Here is a 13,623-nt window from a genome sequence, read left to right as displayed (position 1 = left end):
GTTACATCCATTACATCCATGCATGCATCCATGTTTTTTAAAGCAAATACTATCAACCATCAGGTCATTTGAAATTTCTTCTGTTCACAGGCAAATGTCTGGTAAATGATGTTTCTTTATGTCGCTTTGGTTATACTTACCATGTTTGTCCATTTATTCAGGTCCTATATTTAAACCAGGTGTGTGGGAAGGGCCGCCCCAGTACTTCCTGTTTATATAGGGTCATGAAGTCATTGATTGGAACACTGGGTGTAACCAAGTGAAGGGTTTTTCATTTTGTGTAGTATTGTTTATCTTCTTTAAAGTAGCCTTTTGAGTTGTAATGTATGCAGTGTTTTACTTTTCAAACCATTTAGCTGAGTAAATGAGTTTGTCAATTTCATGCATAATCTTATTCCTGTTCCTTGTTTAGAATCGTATTGTTTGGTCTGACCTATTTTTTTCAATGGTAGAGACTAATGAGGTTCAGGTGTTTGTAAAGTCCTGTATAAAGCAAGTGGGATGTTTGCCTACCAGGGTGGTTGTTTTATGGTAGAATGGAGATGCCAGAAATAAAGTACACTTAAAAGAAACTTGACTAGTATGCTGATGCCGTCAATTTATCACCTTCCTTGCTGTTTATGTTATGATACCTCACATTCCCACACAGTGGTCATGTTCAGGCCTGTACAACAGGCTGTTGTGAGGTTGTCTACATTTTTAAATTTTTGTTGACTGGCTGAGGGGGTTTATGCCTACAAATCTATACAAGATATTTTCCGATTAAAATAAATAAATAAACAGGACATGCATTTTTCCAATAAATAAAAGGCATGTGATTCCTTCTCTGTTGCTAGCCCAGAACCCTACATCGATACACATTTTTTAAAAAAAACGAATGAATGAATGAATGAATCTAAAGCACAGCTGTGCACCTGACAAATGGTGAGCAACTTCCTGCTTCCAAGCCAAAAGTGCACTTCATGATGAAGCAGTCACTTGAAAATAGAGGAGGTCAGAACCAGTTTTCTTTACAACCCAAATAAAACCAACCTGGAAGCCTTTAAAAGAGAAAGGTTCATGGTGCATCATGACTCATCCCGTGGCATGTGGCCACGGTGACCACTTTTTAATCTGTAATTACCTAATGGTCTTTCTGTCCACAAGGGCGTCCAAATGAGACCTGTTTCAGTGGGCATCTCACCAAATCGTTTTACCCAGCCGGAAAAGTTCAACTAATGTTGCATAATGTCCATCCAATTCTGTTTCTTTGGATTAAAAAAAGACTGTGTCGCTCACCAAAACAAGTTAAAAGCTTTACTATCTGTAAAAGATTTAACCTGATAAAAGTGTCATGATAAGTGACGTAAGATGAATCTTACCTTTACCATTCTCCACGTCCTGCGAGGCAATCACAAAGCCAAAGCCTTCTCCTGGCTTTCTCCTCAGCTCCACTTCAATTCCTCGATGCCGCCGAGTTCGTTCACCACTCTGCTTCTCCAGCACTGGAACGCCAGCAGCTTCATCCTCCAGGCCCGTGTTAATCCAGTCTTTGGGCTCCATAGTGAGGGTTACTGGAATGGACTCCAAGAAACTCGTGCTCTGGATTAGTGAGGAACGTGCTGGAGAGGAAGGTGTGCCGACAGAGGTCCGGGGCACTTGCAGTGCTTCTGGGAGCACAGAGGAATTGTCAGGTGGAGGAGGGGGACGGAGCAGAGGTGGAGGGAGTCTCCGGATAGTTCCAGGGGAGACAGCTGAATGATAGACTCCTGATAAGAAGAGCGAGAGAATAAAACCGAAACGAATAAAGCCAAAGTGAATACATTTTGTTAACGATTCACTAAAAAGTAGAGCCTCTTATATTATTAATTTCTGGAGACACCACATATGCTAAAAACATTTTGCTCACCACATATAACAAAAAAAGGGGCTTTTTAAAAAATTAAATTGCACTAGAGGATAGTTTGTCCAGCAGAGTGCACTGGAAGACCACCGTTATGCTCAATGTGATGCAGCACATGTTACAGAGTAGCATCGCTGCTGAGTCGGCATTTTAAGGAATAAAGGAAAATCTAGACATTAATCACCAAATAATTTCCTCGTCAGTATGACTTCAAAATAAGCTTGTTCCTAAAAAATGATCATGTCAATCATGTTCATCATGTCTGTTAGCAAATAGGCAGCTAAACTGTCATTACAGAGGCAATTATTCTCAACTATTCCACTGGTACAAGTGAGTTGTTTCATTTCAACAGTATGCAGGGTATTGGAAAAAGAATAAAACTGTGGGGAAATGATCTAATCTAAAGAACCGAGTCTACCTGCAGGTCTGAACAAAAAAGTTCACTAAGATTGTTGGGTAAGCAGCATAAATGGACAAAAAAGGGAATGCATAAATGGTTAAAGCAGATATCAACAGGACGAGTGGCTGAAACTGTCTGATAACTGTAAATTATAAATGGTGAGTTAAAGTAAAACTTTCAGAACATCACAGGTGGTAAAAATGAACGTTCTTGAGTCCTTCTGACAGAGCTATAGAGGAATGTCAGGAGGGAGAGGCTGAGAACCGCTGATGGAGCAGATTGCAAAGTAAACATTAGAACAACAGCTGCTCAATCTGAATTCCACAAAACAAACAAACATTTTAATTGGTTGGTCAGATGCAAAGGTAGAACTTTAAAAAGTTCCCATCTTTTATTCTACTGCAACAAACATGCACATTATGTATGCACATTACTAAGCTGGCAAAGCAGTTTTTTGGTTCTAGTTCTTATGCAAGTCAGGGTTGCAGGAGAGCTCAACCTTATTAAAATAAAAATCACTGAATATCAAATGATTGTGAATTATTTACCTCCTCTGTAAACCAGTAAGATGACTTCTCCCCGTTTGGCGTGCTCCTGGATAATTGTTTGTACCTGAGAACAAACATAAAAATGTATTAAGTGGTTAATTTTGAAATTGTTTGCATATTTTTAATCATGCAAAGTCATTTCTGATGATTCCAACTTAAGGGGTGTGAGGAAAAAATAAGCTAAAATGTTGGAAACCACTGTTTTTACGCACTGTATCATCTTCATCAGTTTATGTTTCATCTCCCTGGTTTTCTTTCCACTTTTTCTCCTTTACCTGTGTAAAGCTAAGGCTCTGGACGTCAGCTCCGTTGATTTTCACAACAGCGTCCCCTGGCTGCAGGGAGTTGCACTGCTTCCTGTCCCAAACTCGATTCACTACACCAATAGTGCCTCCTGGACCGCCAGCCGTCATGTTGAAGCCCAGGCCTCTGTCTCCTTCAGTCTGGGCCAAGGCCACTGGCACCAGCTCCCCTCCACTGAAAGCGCCAAGTCCACTGCCTACACTCATTGCCCCAGGTGAGGACATGCTGCTGGGACTTGCAGTGGGGCTGGTGTTGCTCTGGAAACCATTAAAGCCACGATGTTGCGGGCTGTCTGGGGTTGGAGGTCTGAGATGGGAGGTCTGTGGTCTGAATAGGTGGGGATGAGTGCTGCGGGGACCACCGGGGGAAGAGGAGGGCCTTCCTGGGGACTGAGGCAGGGGTAGCCGGGACCCCGACAGGGTGGACAGGTCACTCTCAGACGACTTGGATGTTCCATAAAGTAAAGGATGACGAGGTGTCGCGAGTGAGTTATTGTTGTGATTACGGATCATTGATGCCCTGATGAAGAAGAGAAAGGAGAGTTAAAATCAATGCTAAATGCCTCTGTGTTCAGAGACAGTCTCATATTAAAACATGTAGGGCTGCATCTGCATCTATCTGCCATTTATTTTTTAGAAATAATGTCCATCTCTGAAATCCAGTTTTGTTTTATTACAACATGTCAGATAGATTAACAACCCAGCAAACTGCAGTCACATTTGTGAAGCTTAATCTATCTGACATTTGTAAGTTTTGCTTAAAAAAATAATTATTGTGATTTCAAAATGCTTCCTTTTTTCGACTGGCAAGATGATTACCTGACTGATCACTGAAAATTTTGTTGGACTGAGGCTAATTATAGCCTCAGTATCCTGCTTTTAGCTGGTAGGAACCCCATGTGGTTGTCATCTATTTCAAGGTTTGACATACTGTGGGTTCAGAGATGCTCTTCTGCATACTTTGATTGTAATAATTGGTTATTTGAGTTACTGTTGCAGTTCTCCTCTCAGGTCAACAAGGCACTTTCTCCCAGAGAACTACTGGGACAACAGATATTTTCCTTTCTTTTTTTATTTCAGAGTATTCTCTGTAACCCCAACCGATGGCTGTGTGTAGATTAGCAGTTTCTGAAATACTCAGACAAGCCCGTCTGGCATAAATAGCCATGCCATGTTCAAAGTCACTTAAATCACCTTTCCATTCTGAATCATGGTGTCAGTTTAAACTGGTATTCTTGGCTTTATGCCTAAACGCGCTTATTTGCTGATCAGACAATGGGCAGTTGAACATGTGTACCTAATAAAGTGGCCTGTGGGTGTATATGTCAAGACAACCCATAAAACTGTACTCCATGAATTATTAGGGGAAAAATTTGATTTATGGTTGGCACCTTGACTCCAGACTGATGGTGAACTTGCTGAGATAGCCACGCCCACACAGGGGTGCACAGTTAAATTTCCCAAGGGGCTACAAGAAAAACTGGGAGGACCTCCCCAATGAGCTCCTAAATAGATCAAATTACACTCAAACTACACACATTAAAAGAGAATTAATCATTTATTGTCTCTAGGTATACATTTATTTTTGCATTTAAGTTATTACCTGTGTGAACCAATCGCAGAAACAACTTCACTGTCACTTTGGCTTGCCATTGTTGGGTCAAGTGACTGCAGCCTGGCTAAACTTCTGTGGGAGCGAGGTGGGCGAACAGGGGACAAAGAGACGGCATTGCTCACACTGGAGCGTCTGTAAGGGGGCAGGTGTCTGGAGGTGACAGACGTGGCATTTCCATTTGTGTCCAGAGTCACGCCAGGCTCCATGTACCTCCCATCACCGTGAACCCCATTAAAGTGCTGCGTGTGGGGTGAGGGTGCTGGTAGGTGAGGTAGTTGATGAAGAGATTGAGGTTGGGTGGTGGTGGGTGGTAGGATGGGGTCCACACTGTCCAGTAACCTCGAGTGCTTTGGATAACCATCCGGGTTGTAGAGCATTGGATACCCTCTTCTAACTTCTACATCCACGCTGTGGCCTACAGACACCGACTTGAGCATCTCTACAACCTCTTTGTGAGACATTCCCAACACACAGACGTCATTGATGTACACCAGGATGTCCGCTAATAAACCACAAACAAAAGGACAGGGACACAGAAATAATTATCACAAATATCTTCGAATCAGTTGGACTGTTTTGACCCTTACAGCTGTTCATATTTCATGCCTTCACAGAATGGTTTTAATCTGGGCCAAAAATTCCCACATAACAAATCTCAACAATGAATTTTTAACTACAGATTAATTGAGAATCTATAAATATGTCTGATATTAATAAATGGCGGTTTAATCCTTAATTAACCTTTCAAGGAGTAACAATAGTGTGTTTTTGGAGAAAAACATCAAAGTGTCATGTCCTGTTTACCTAAGTCATAACACTATAAAGAAAAAAAGATATAACAGCTGTAAAGATTTAAAGATATTTTATTTAACGTGAAAATGACACGAACATTCTGGAACTTTTGGGATTTATTACATAACTATGTATAACTATTACTGTTAAACTGTTCTCACTTCTGTGTCATATTTTTTTTTTAAATCCATCTACTAAACTACCATCCATAACTACCCATGTTAACTCAATATTAATTAGAAAATTGCTTATTATCAACTAGTCTGTGCATTCAAAGCACTCTTTTGATCAGTTTTAATCTCAAATAATTTAAAATTAACAGATTATAATTTGTTGATTGTTGCATTGTTTTCTGAAATTGTGTGTGTTTGTGCTTGCAGATGCAAAGCACAAACACACATAGTTAATGTACTCACATTTATTTAGCACTTTTCTAGTTGTACTGACTCCTCGAAGCCCTTTGAACTACAAGTCACACAATAACTGTTTTCTATGCACTTCAATCACCAGTTAACTTAAAATGTGTGGAGAACACCCACTGCAAGTACTCTGGAGTGGATTAAACATGCAAACTCTGCACAGAATTAAACAATGAACCATCTTGATGTGAGGCAACAGTGCGGCTGATCCCACTACAACCGCACTGTTTCACGTCCCGTGTCTGTGTCAAGGCACCTTCTGACCTCTGTATGACCTCTGTTCCTTATGCGGTCCATATATGATCATATCTACACTGTTTTACTATTACGCTCTTTTGAGATTCTCCCATGACCCTGCAAAGACCAGCGGTTTTGTGTCCCTGCGGGAAGCTGGGCGAATGCATGTGAACACAGGCGGTTCTCATGACAGTGTCCTGCTTGAACTCTGTCACCACTGTCCCATGAAAACACACACACACGACATGTCTGTCATGATTCCCTCAAACCATCGTTTTACTTGATTTGACCGACACTGCTGGATCTAAAAATCTTTATCAGTAGTTATGGGTTAAATGTGACACTGAACAACTGCAGTGCACAAAAATTTGTAGCACCCGCACAACGGTATAAAAATATTCATATTGCAGTCTAACTAAACAAAAATTAGGTTATTTTTGCAGCTGAAAAACGTCAGAACGGGTCAAATTTGACCCGCGTAGTATGTAAGGGTTAACCCTTCTTACTAGTTTCATATGCTTAAGTGTGCAGCGTTTGTAAATGGAATACACACTGTGTATTTTGTATGTGTGTAGACTAATCCGACCACATAATCCTCCTAAACCAGCCTATTAACAGATATGAACTAGATCAGTCCCTGCAGAGACAGCCTGTGCCCTGGCTTTCTAGAGTGCAAATATCATGCCTAGTGCATTTGCATGAGTGTGTCTGCAACCAGCATGTGCAATGGTGTTTATGTATGATGGCCAGATTAGAGTGTGCTAGCCCTGAAGATTAAGAACTGATCACTCACTTTCTGTGGAAAATTTTATAGTGAAACCCACAAAAATTATGACAAAAATAAGAAAAAGACACTTACACACTACCAACTGTAAAACTGTAGCAGTCATGACCATGATACATATAATCTTTTACCTGTCTTAAGAGTGGAGGGTCCACTTTCTGTCACACTGTACACCTGCAGAAACTCTCTCGGCCTGCTTCCCCCCACAATATTGAAACCAAACCCTCTGGGGCCTTTGATCAAGTGTGTGTGCACAGGGAAACCCCTGAGGTCCCCAGGCTCGTCCGTGAACCCTGCGAGCCAGCGATAAGGGAGGAAAAGAGAGGATGGGTTAATAACGATGCTTACCTCCAAGAAAAAGTCATAATAGTCCTTAAGGAAAGAAATGTAAAAATATGCCAACAGGGTGGAATCATAGAAAAGACTGAACACCGTCCTGCGTGTTTACATACAACTCAGTGCTTAGAAATGACAGGTCTTAGGAATAAGGCAAAAGAGAGAGAGCTGTAACACTGCAAACCAATCAGCAGATGGCTTTTAACAAAATGCTACACAAACAAAAGCATATGGTGGGACGATTGCATTAAAGGCAGAAGCCATTACAGACGACCACCTTAAAATGGAAACATAATCCATTAGCTCGACCCAGCTCTCTACAGTAATCCAGGTCTTTATTTACTATTTACTGTTGCATCAAGAAATCTGTGCTATTACAGACTGTGCTTTTTCTTCCATGTTTGCGTCTTAATTCAATCCTGCCCTAATTGTGGTGACAGAGGCAGCAATCATTTCCAGCTGTAAACATGTAAATGTTTGTACCAGATTGTGCAGAAATCCTATCAGGTATCCTATCATAATGAATATTATATCACCTTCTGCTGGTGAGAAAAGTGTACTGCACTTTGTTGAGACAAGCCTGAGTCACAGTGTGGCAACAGAGAGTTTCCAATCATGACAAACAGCCATCTGCAACTAGATTACGCCTCTAAACAACAAATGATGTGGCCAAATCATGAAATCAAGTTGCCAGTCACATGTCATACACGTGTCAACCCTGCCAGTCCCAGCAGCGAGTCTGGCTCTTCGCCAGCAGCTCTGAGCTTTAGGCCTTAATCACTTACACGTCTCAGTTCAGCTAAAAGCTCATTCCATCTCATTTGGCTCTAACAAGCTGGCTGTGTCTGTTTCTTCCCTTTTTGACAAATATATAGCTTCATTTAGGCTGGTCAACAGTTAAATCGCTTGCCAGTGTTTTAATAATTACACGGAATTCGAGTGAAATGTAGAGAGAAAGATAGAGACGAATGCAAACGAAAGAAGCTCACAGTCGTTTTTGTAGAGGTTTTCCCTGCTTGAGGCTCGATGACTCTGCCAGCTGGTCCTCTTTGGGCTGCGTCTTGGAGAGACAAAGTTGGAAAAGAAATGAAAGCCAGCCTCTTTAGAAACATAACAGCATTGGATATAATATGACAGTGCTGGAATTTATTACACTTTTGTTGAACAATAGAAACGCCTGCCATTGGCAAACAATGCAACTTTCTCTACCATCTTTTTCCAGCATGCTAAAAGGAGGCATTGAACAAATTGACAAAAATCACGTATTCACTTTTTAGAATTAAAACAGACAGACTCAGGTTTCTGACTTTTTTAAATGCATATTTTCAGGCATTTAAAAAACAAACAAAAAACTTTTGTCTATTTATAAGATACCAATATAAAACAACAACAATCCATTCTATTGTTATCTCAGGTTCAGCATTTTTGCTATGAGTATAGAAGTCTTGGGCTCCTGTTGTTCAGATCTTATTACGAGGGGCAGCCAATCAATAATCACATAGAGAATGACTTGACTGATCTGAATTAGGAATTGTGCAGAAGCCACTGTAACAGAGTCCAAGAATCAAAAAAATGATCATAGAGAAGACCAGCAAGGAAATACAGCCAGTCAGGCTTTGATTAAAAATGCCTGAAAACAGTAAATCTCATTAATAAAAAAAAAAGTACATGTTGAATTAATTAAATTACTTTATGTCAGTGATTAGGTTCGGATTAGGCGTAGATGGGTGGGGTTTGGCCAAGTTAAGCTGCTAAGTGCATGCAACCCAACTACTGGTGGGGTTAAAAAAAAAAGACAGCCTTGCTGTTGTTCTGTATTTCCTGGCTTTAGCTTCATAATAAGCTGACAGATAGATTGGTGTTATTGATCTTCTTGTCTAAAGCCTTATTCACACAGGACTTATTATCTGAAGACCTCTAGTCATTTGTAATAATTGCTCAAGAAGTCTGCGATCAAAATCTCATACAAATCTACAGGATCCATAATTTAAAGTTAATATTTGTACCACAGATAACCTTTTTATGGTGAATCCCAGAGGTGTTGTGGTGTTATTTATATATTATATGTATGAAATTATCTTTAACTTCTGCCTTTTTGGAAAGACTTTCCTGTTCTCCACACCTTGCTTGTGCATCTTTGCTGTCAGAGTTGTGACTGTTACAAATTAAGAAGGGTTAGTGTCACCGATAGAAATTTTATATCCTCTTGCAGAAGAACAAAATCTCAAAGGATGATGATGAGAGGGATAACTGCAATGACAGGAATCAGTAATTAACATTTTGCTGTCTTTCAACAGACTTGGCTGTTATTACGTGGCAGCCTATTATTATTAATCTTAGTCCTGTAGCTGCTGACCACAGATGTCAGTAAATTCAAGTAAAACACAGACTTCACTGATCCTGTGTGAACGTGCTGCACAAAATACAGACGTGGGGGTTGGGTAATTTCTAAATCACAAGATCCCCTTTTAATAGTAATCCCATGTGAATAGGAGTTAAATCTCAGAACGTGAATAAGCCTGTTCCCTGAAATGTTGAACTATTCATTTAATAGATTTATGGGGACACTTACTCTATGTAAACTGACTCTCCTGGGTCACTGAAGGCCTGCTCCCAGTGATCGGGCATCACGCCTCTCACTCTGGCACCACTCCTGCTGCTGATGATGCCGTTTTCTATGACGTGACCATCGCCTCCGCTACTGGATGCTCGTGTGCGACCTGGAGACCGGTGACCAAGAGGGATGCTGCTGCTAACACCCGCAGAGCCTCCTGTAATTACAGTCAGAATCACCTTTATTGTCACGTGCACATGCAGGATTTTCTTTGACAGAGAAGAAATACTTCAAAACTTAACACTGATATATTATTGAACAGATGTGGCAGGTAAAAAGTTTCTCCTGCAAGCTGTAATGACCTTATTCTGGCATTTCCACTGGGGGCTGTCAGGCAAAAAGACCTGAGGTCAGCATCTCAGCTGTCTTTGTCCTTTCTCTAAGGAGGAAGAATATGTGACTATGCATGCCACACTAGCAGTAGATGAAAAATAAGCATATTTTCCTTCCTAGCTGTCCTTGTAGCTGTCCTTCAGTTCTGAGCTCCAGCATGGATTTAAGAGACGTCAGCCCTAACACTGGGAGTTCTGCTGCACACGACAAGTGCTGCTGGACCCATCCACCCACGCATCGTCACTTCAAAAGATGACTCAGCAGAGGTCAGGGTGTTGGACGGCTCTCTCAAACTCCAACCTGCCTGCATCCTGCATCCTGCTCCGGTCCGGACTGCCTGCTGCAATACCTGACTGCTTGGAGCACGTTTCTAACAATCTGGATAGCTGTCTGCCTGATTTTCTCACCTCCCACTCTGCCTGCCTCTCTCTTATCTTCTGTCCCATTCTGGCTCCCTGCCTTCACCCTTCTTAACACTCAGCCACCCTACCTGCCACCTCCACCCCCTACGCTGCTGCCGTGCTCCCTTTCTCTAATATTTAATCTTACACTCACCCTCTGTTCAGCTCCTGTGTACTAGTTTCATGCTGCCTTCACTTCTTTGTGCCTGCAGTCTATTCAAGTATATAATTTTGCAGTATTTGTATTTCACTCAGTTATTTATCTTTAGCTTATTCACTGCAATTCAAAGGGTAATATTGTTTATCATCTATATTTTTTACTCTTTGTAGCTTGTGATCATTTGAAAGTGTATGGCTGGAGGTTCTTGTTGTTTCCTTTTAATCATGAAAGCACAAAAATATCTCTATATGTGATCATTTCCTGTCTTGATCTCTGCATCTTGCAAAGCTTTTACACCTTTTTGCTTCAACCTGTGGTTATTTTTAATCCATTTTGCATCTCTTATGGTCACCCTGTGTCTTTATGGTCATTTACATTTATTTCTCATTATTCCTGGACTTTTTTGGCAGCTATTCTAGTCTCTCTGGAATATATAATAGAGCACAGAAACCTCTGACTGTTTGGGCTCTTCATGCCTCCCAGGTTGGCTCAGTAAATGTAGGTCCATATAAAATTCATTCATGGTCTGAATGAGAACTACTTCCAAATGCTCTCTCGCCACAAGGGGTCGCCACAGCAGGTAGCGCCAGATGTTTTTGATTTGGCAGAAAACCAAAGAGAATTTGCGTCCCCATCTGGACTCGAACCAGTGCCCTTTTACTTTCCAAGCGAATGTGTTAACCACTACAAATTTGGAGGTATCTTCATAACAACTGAATAAATATTCTTGTATTTTTATGATCTAATACCCACACTGAGTCCCAGGCAAAGGATATCTGCACTAGGACTCAAAAAAAACAAAAAAAACAGAGTACCTCACAAGTCGAAGCATTATTAGTTACAAGCTGCTTCTACTTTGATAATTTGAGCGCATTTTGCTGATGATGCTTTTATTTAAATATGTTTCTGAAACTAAGCTCTTTGCATTAGTCTTTTCTCTCACTGGTGATTAATGAGCCTTTTAAGCCTTCCCTTTAAATGAGATAGTATTTTGGCCACAAAAACCTATAATGACCGTATGTTTGGGGAGCCTAATGACTCGAGTCGAACAATGCTGTTTTCTTGTCGCATGACTTGCTAGTTTTCGTCCCTCACCTCTTTGTGCACACTTGTCTGCTTCCCTCTTTGCCTGCTTGACCCAAGGCAGCTTGACCTTCCCTTGGAGGTGATCCAGCAATCAATGAGGCCACAGCCCAACTGAGATTTTAGAGCATACTAATCATGCTAATGATTGATTAATTTGGGCATTGGAGACTGGAGCTATTGATAGAGAGACGACGCAGTATTAAGCTGCTGAATACTTTGCAGTTCTGAGAAGATATGTTTTCCCACTGCTGATATGCTATATAAATAACTCAATATAACTGATAACTTCAATGCTTCATTCATGATTACTTAGATGTAGACGGACATTTATTGCTCTGCCAGCACAGGCCATAGTTTAGCTCAGCGACACTTGCCCGAGTCTTCCTCGTTGTGTATGCCTTCTGGTGCAGCCTTTTCCAAGTTGCTGAGCGATTTGCTGCGTGTGCGGAAGTTTCTGAGCAGGTTGCGGTGTTCCTGGTAGGTGATGGGGGGGCTCTCTGCACTGACGTGAACGGGCCGAGGTGTGCCGTAGTAATTCCCTGAGACAGAGAAAAGCAGAAGAGAGACACCCTTTCTTAATAAATTGAGATGCAATGAAACAGTTAAATGTTATAATGAAATAAACTGAGATATTGGGATTAATGGACATTATGAGCCCTTTCAAATCCACTGGCATAAATCTGAAGATCATTAATTGCACAAAGCCTGAATGAACAGTTCAAACATGGTATAAATCCATGAGGTAAATAAATTACGCGATTATGCGCATATATACCTCATACAACATATGCATGTACACACCTTTGTTATGTATCCCCTGAGATCATAAACTATATTCTTAGAATGAGCCATCTGCTCCAGCTCCTAAAGCAGAAATGAAATTACCTCCACCCCTCCATTTGGCTCGTGGAGATCCAAATGGGCTGAGGGAAACATTAGATTAGTGAACTCAGCAGCAAGGTCACCAGCCGTCACCGTTTACTGCGCTTTCTGCAGGCGATTGGACGAACAACGCTGCCGACACTCCAGACTGCTCTGCTGTAGCAATGCGTCCGTCAATGTCACATGCAAGGCAGGTGAGGATGGCATTTATTGCTCCCATTAAACTCTTATAAATTATGGATGTTAATGTATGGAGGCTTTTTAATCAGAGGGAGCACTCTGACCCTTACAAAAGAGGAGTCTGTGGGGAAGATACAAGCTGAGTATCACCAGGTTTCATGAATAAGCACCAAGAGTTAGCCTTTGAAGCCTCCTTGTATTTACCTTACACATCAGCACTGTTAGAGGCACAATAAGGGAAGAGGGTGACAAAAGTCTTCCAGTGTTTTCTTGCTGAGAGGTAAATGTGAGACCAATATGACATGGGTTTGATAAATGTACACTTAATGTGAGCCAGGAGACATTTAGCTGAGCTAAGCATAAAGAATGGAAATAGGCTCATGGAGAAAAAAAAAGGACTTAAGCAACAAATCAGAGCACCTACAAATTTACGAGATAAATCTCAGTTGTGCAACATGGACAGAAGGAAAAATGTAAAGATGACAAGTTGTCTCATGATGTTGTTTTTCTGTTAACTGTTTAACTTTTGGCTGTTTTACTTGATCTCTGGTCACTTTGTTTCCCTTTTTCCCCAGTTCCTTGCTAGCCCCTACTGTGGCTTTTTCTCCTCTCTATTACCTTTTATAGATTCATCTCCTTTGCATTACCTTTG

At 41.1% G+C, this 13,623-nt stretch overlaps 1 protein-coding gene across 3 annotated transcripts in view; it reads right to left on the bottom strand.

The window, feature by feature from the left end:
• The window catches only part of magixb (MAGI family member, X-linked b), a 48,505-nt gene that overhangs the window by 10,637 nt on the left and 24,245 nt on the right, over positions 1 to 13,623 (bottom strand). For all 3 annotated transcript variants that reach the window (XM_005448510.4, XM_025901643.1, XM_005448509.4), the window contains exons 5-12: positions 12,284 to 12,448; positions 9,888 to 10,086; positions 8,305 to 8,375; positions 7,111 to 7,272; positions 4,736 to 5,249; positions 3,106 to 3,652; positions 2,831 to 2,894; positions 1,362 to 1,748 (exon numbers count right to left, since the gene is read on the bottom strand). In XM_005448510.4, coding sequence (XP_005448567.1) covers positions 1,362 to 1,748; positions 2,831 to 2,894; positions 3,106 to 3,652; positions 4,736 to 5,249; positions 7,111 to 7,272; positions 8,305 to 8,375; positions 9,888 to 10,086; positions 12,284 to 12,448 — 2,109 coding nt within the window. The remainder of the gene's footprint in view (positions 1 to 1,361; positions 1,749 to 2,830; positions 2,895 to 3,105; positions 3,653 to 4,735; positions 5,250 to 7,110; positions 7,273 to 8,304; positions 8,376 to 9,887; positions 10,087 to 12,283; positions 12,449 to 13,623) is intronic.

This window comes from Oreochromis niloticus, linkage group LG20 (assembly GCF_001858045.2).
Source record: "Oreochromis niloticus isolate F11D_XX linkage group LG20, O_niloticus_UMD_NMBU, whole genome shotgun sequence".
NCBI lineage: Eukaryota > Metazoa > Chordata > Actinopteri > Cichliformes > Cichlidae > Oreochromis > Oreochromis niloticus.
Note: the sequence above shows the minus strand (reverse complement) of the source record. Positions and strands in the feature narration are given on the sequence as shown.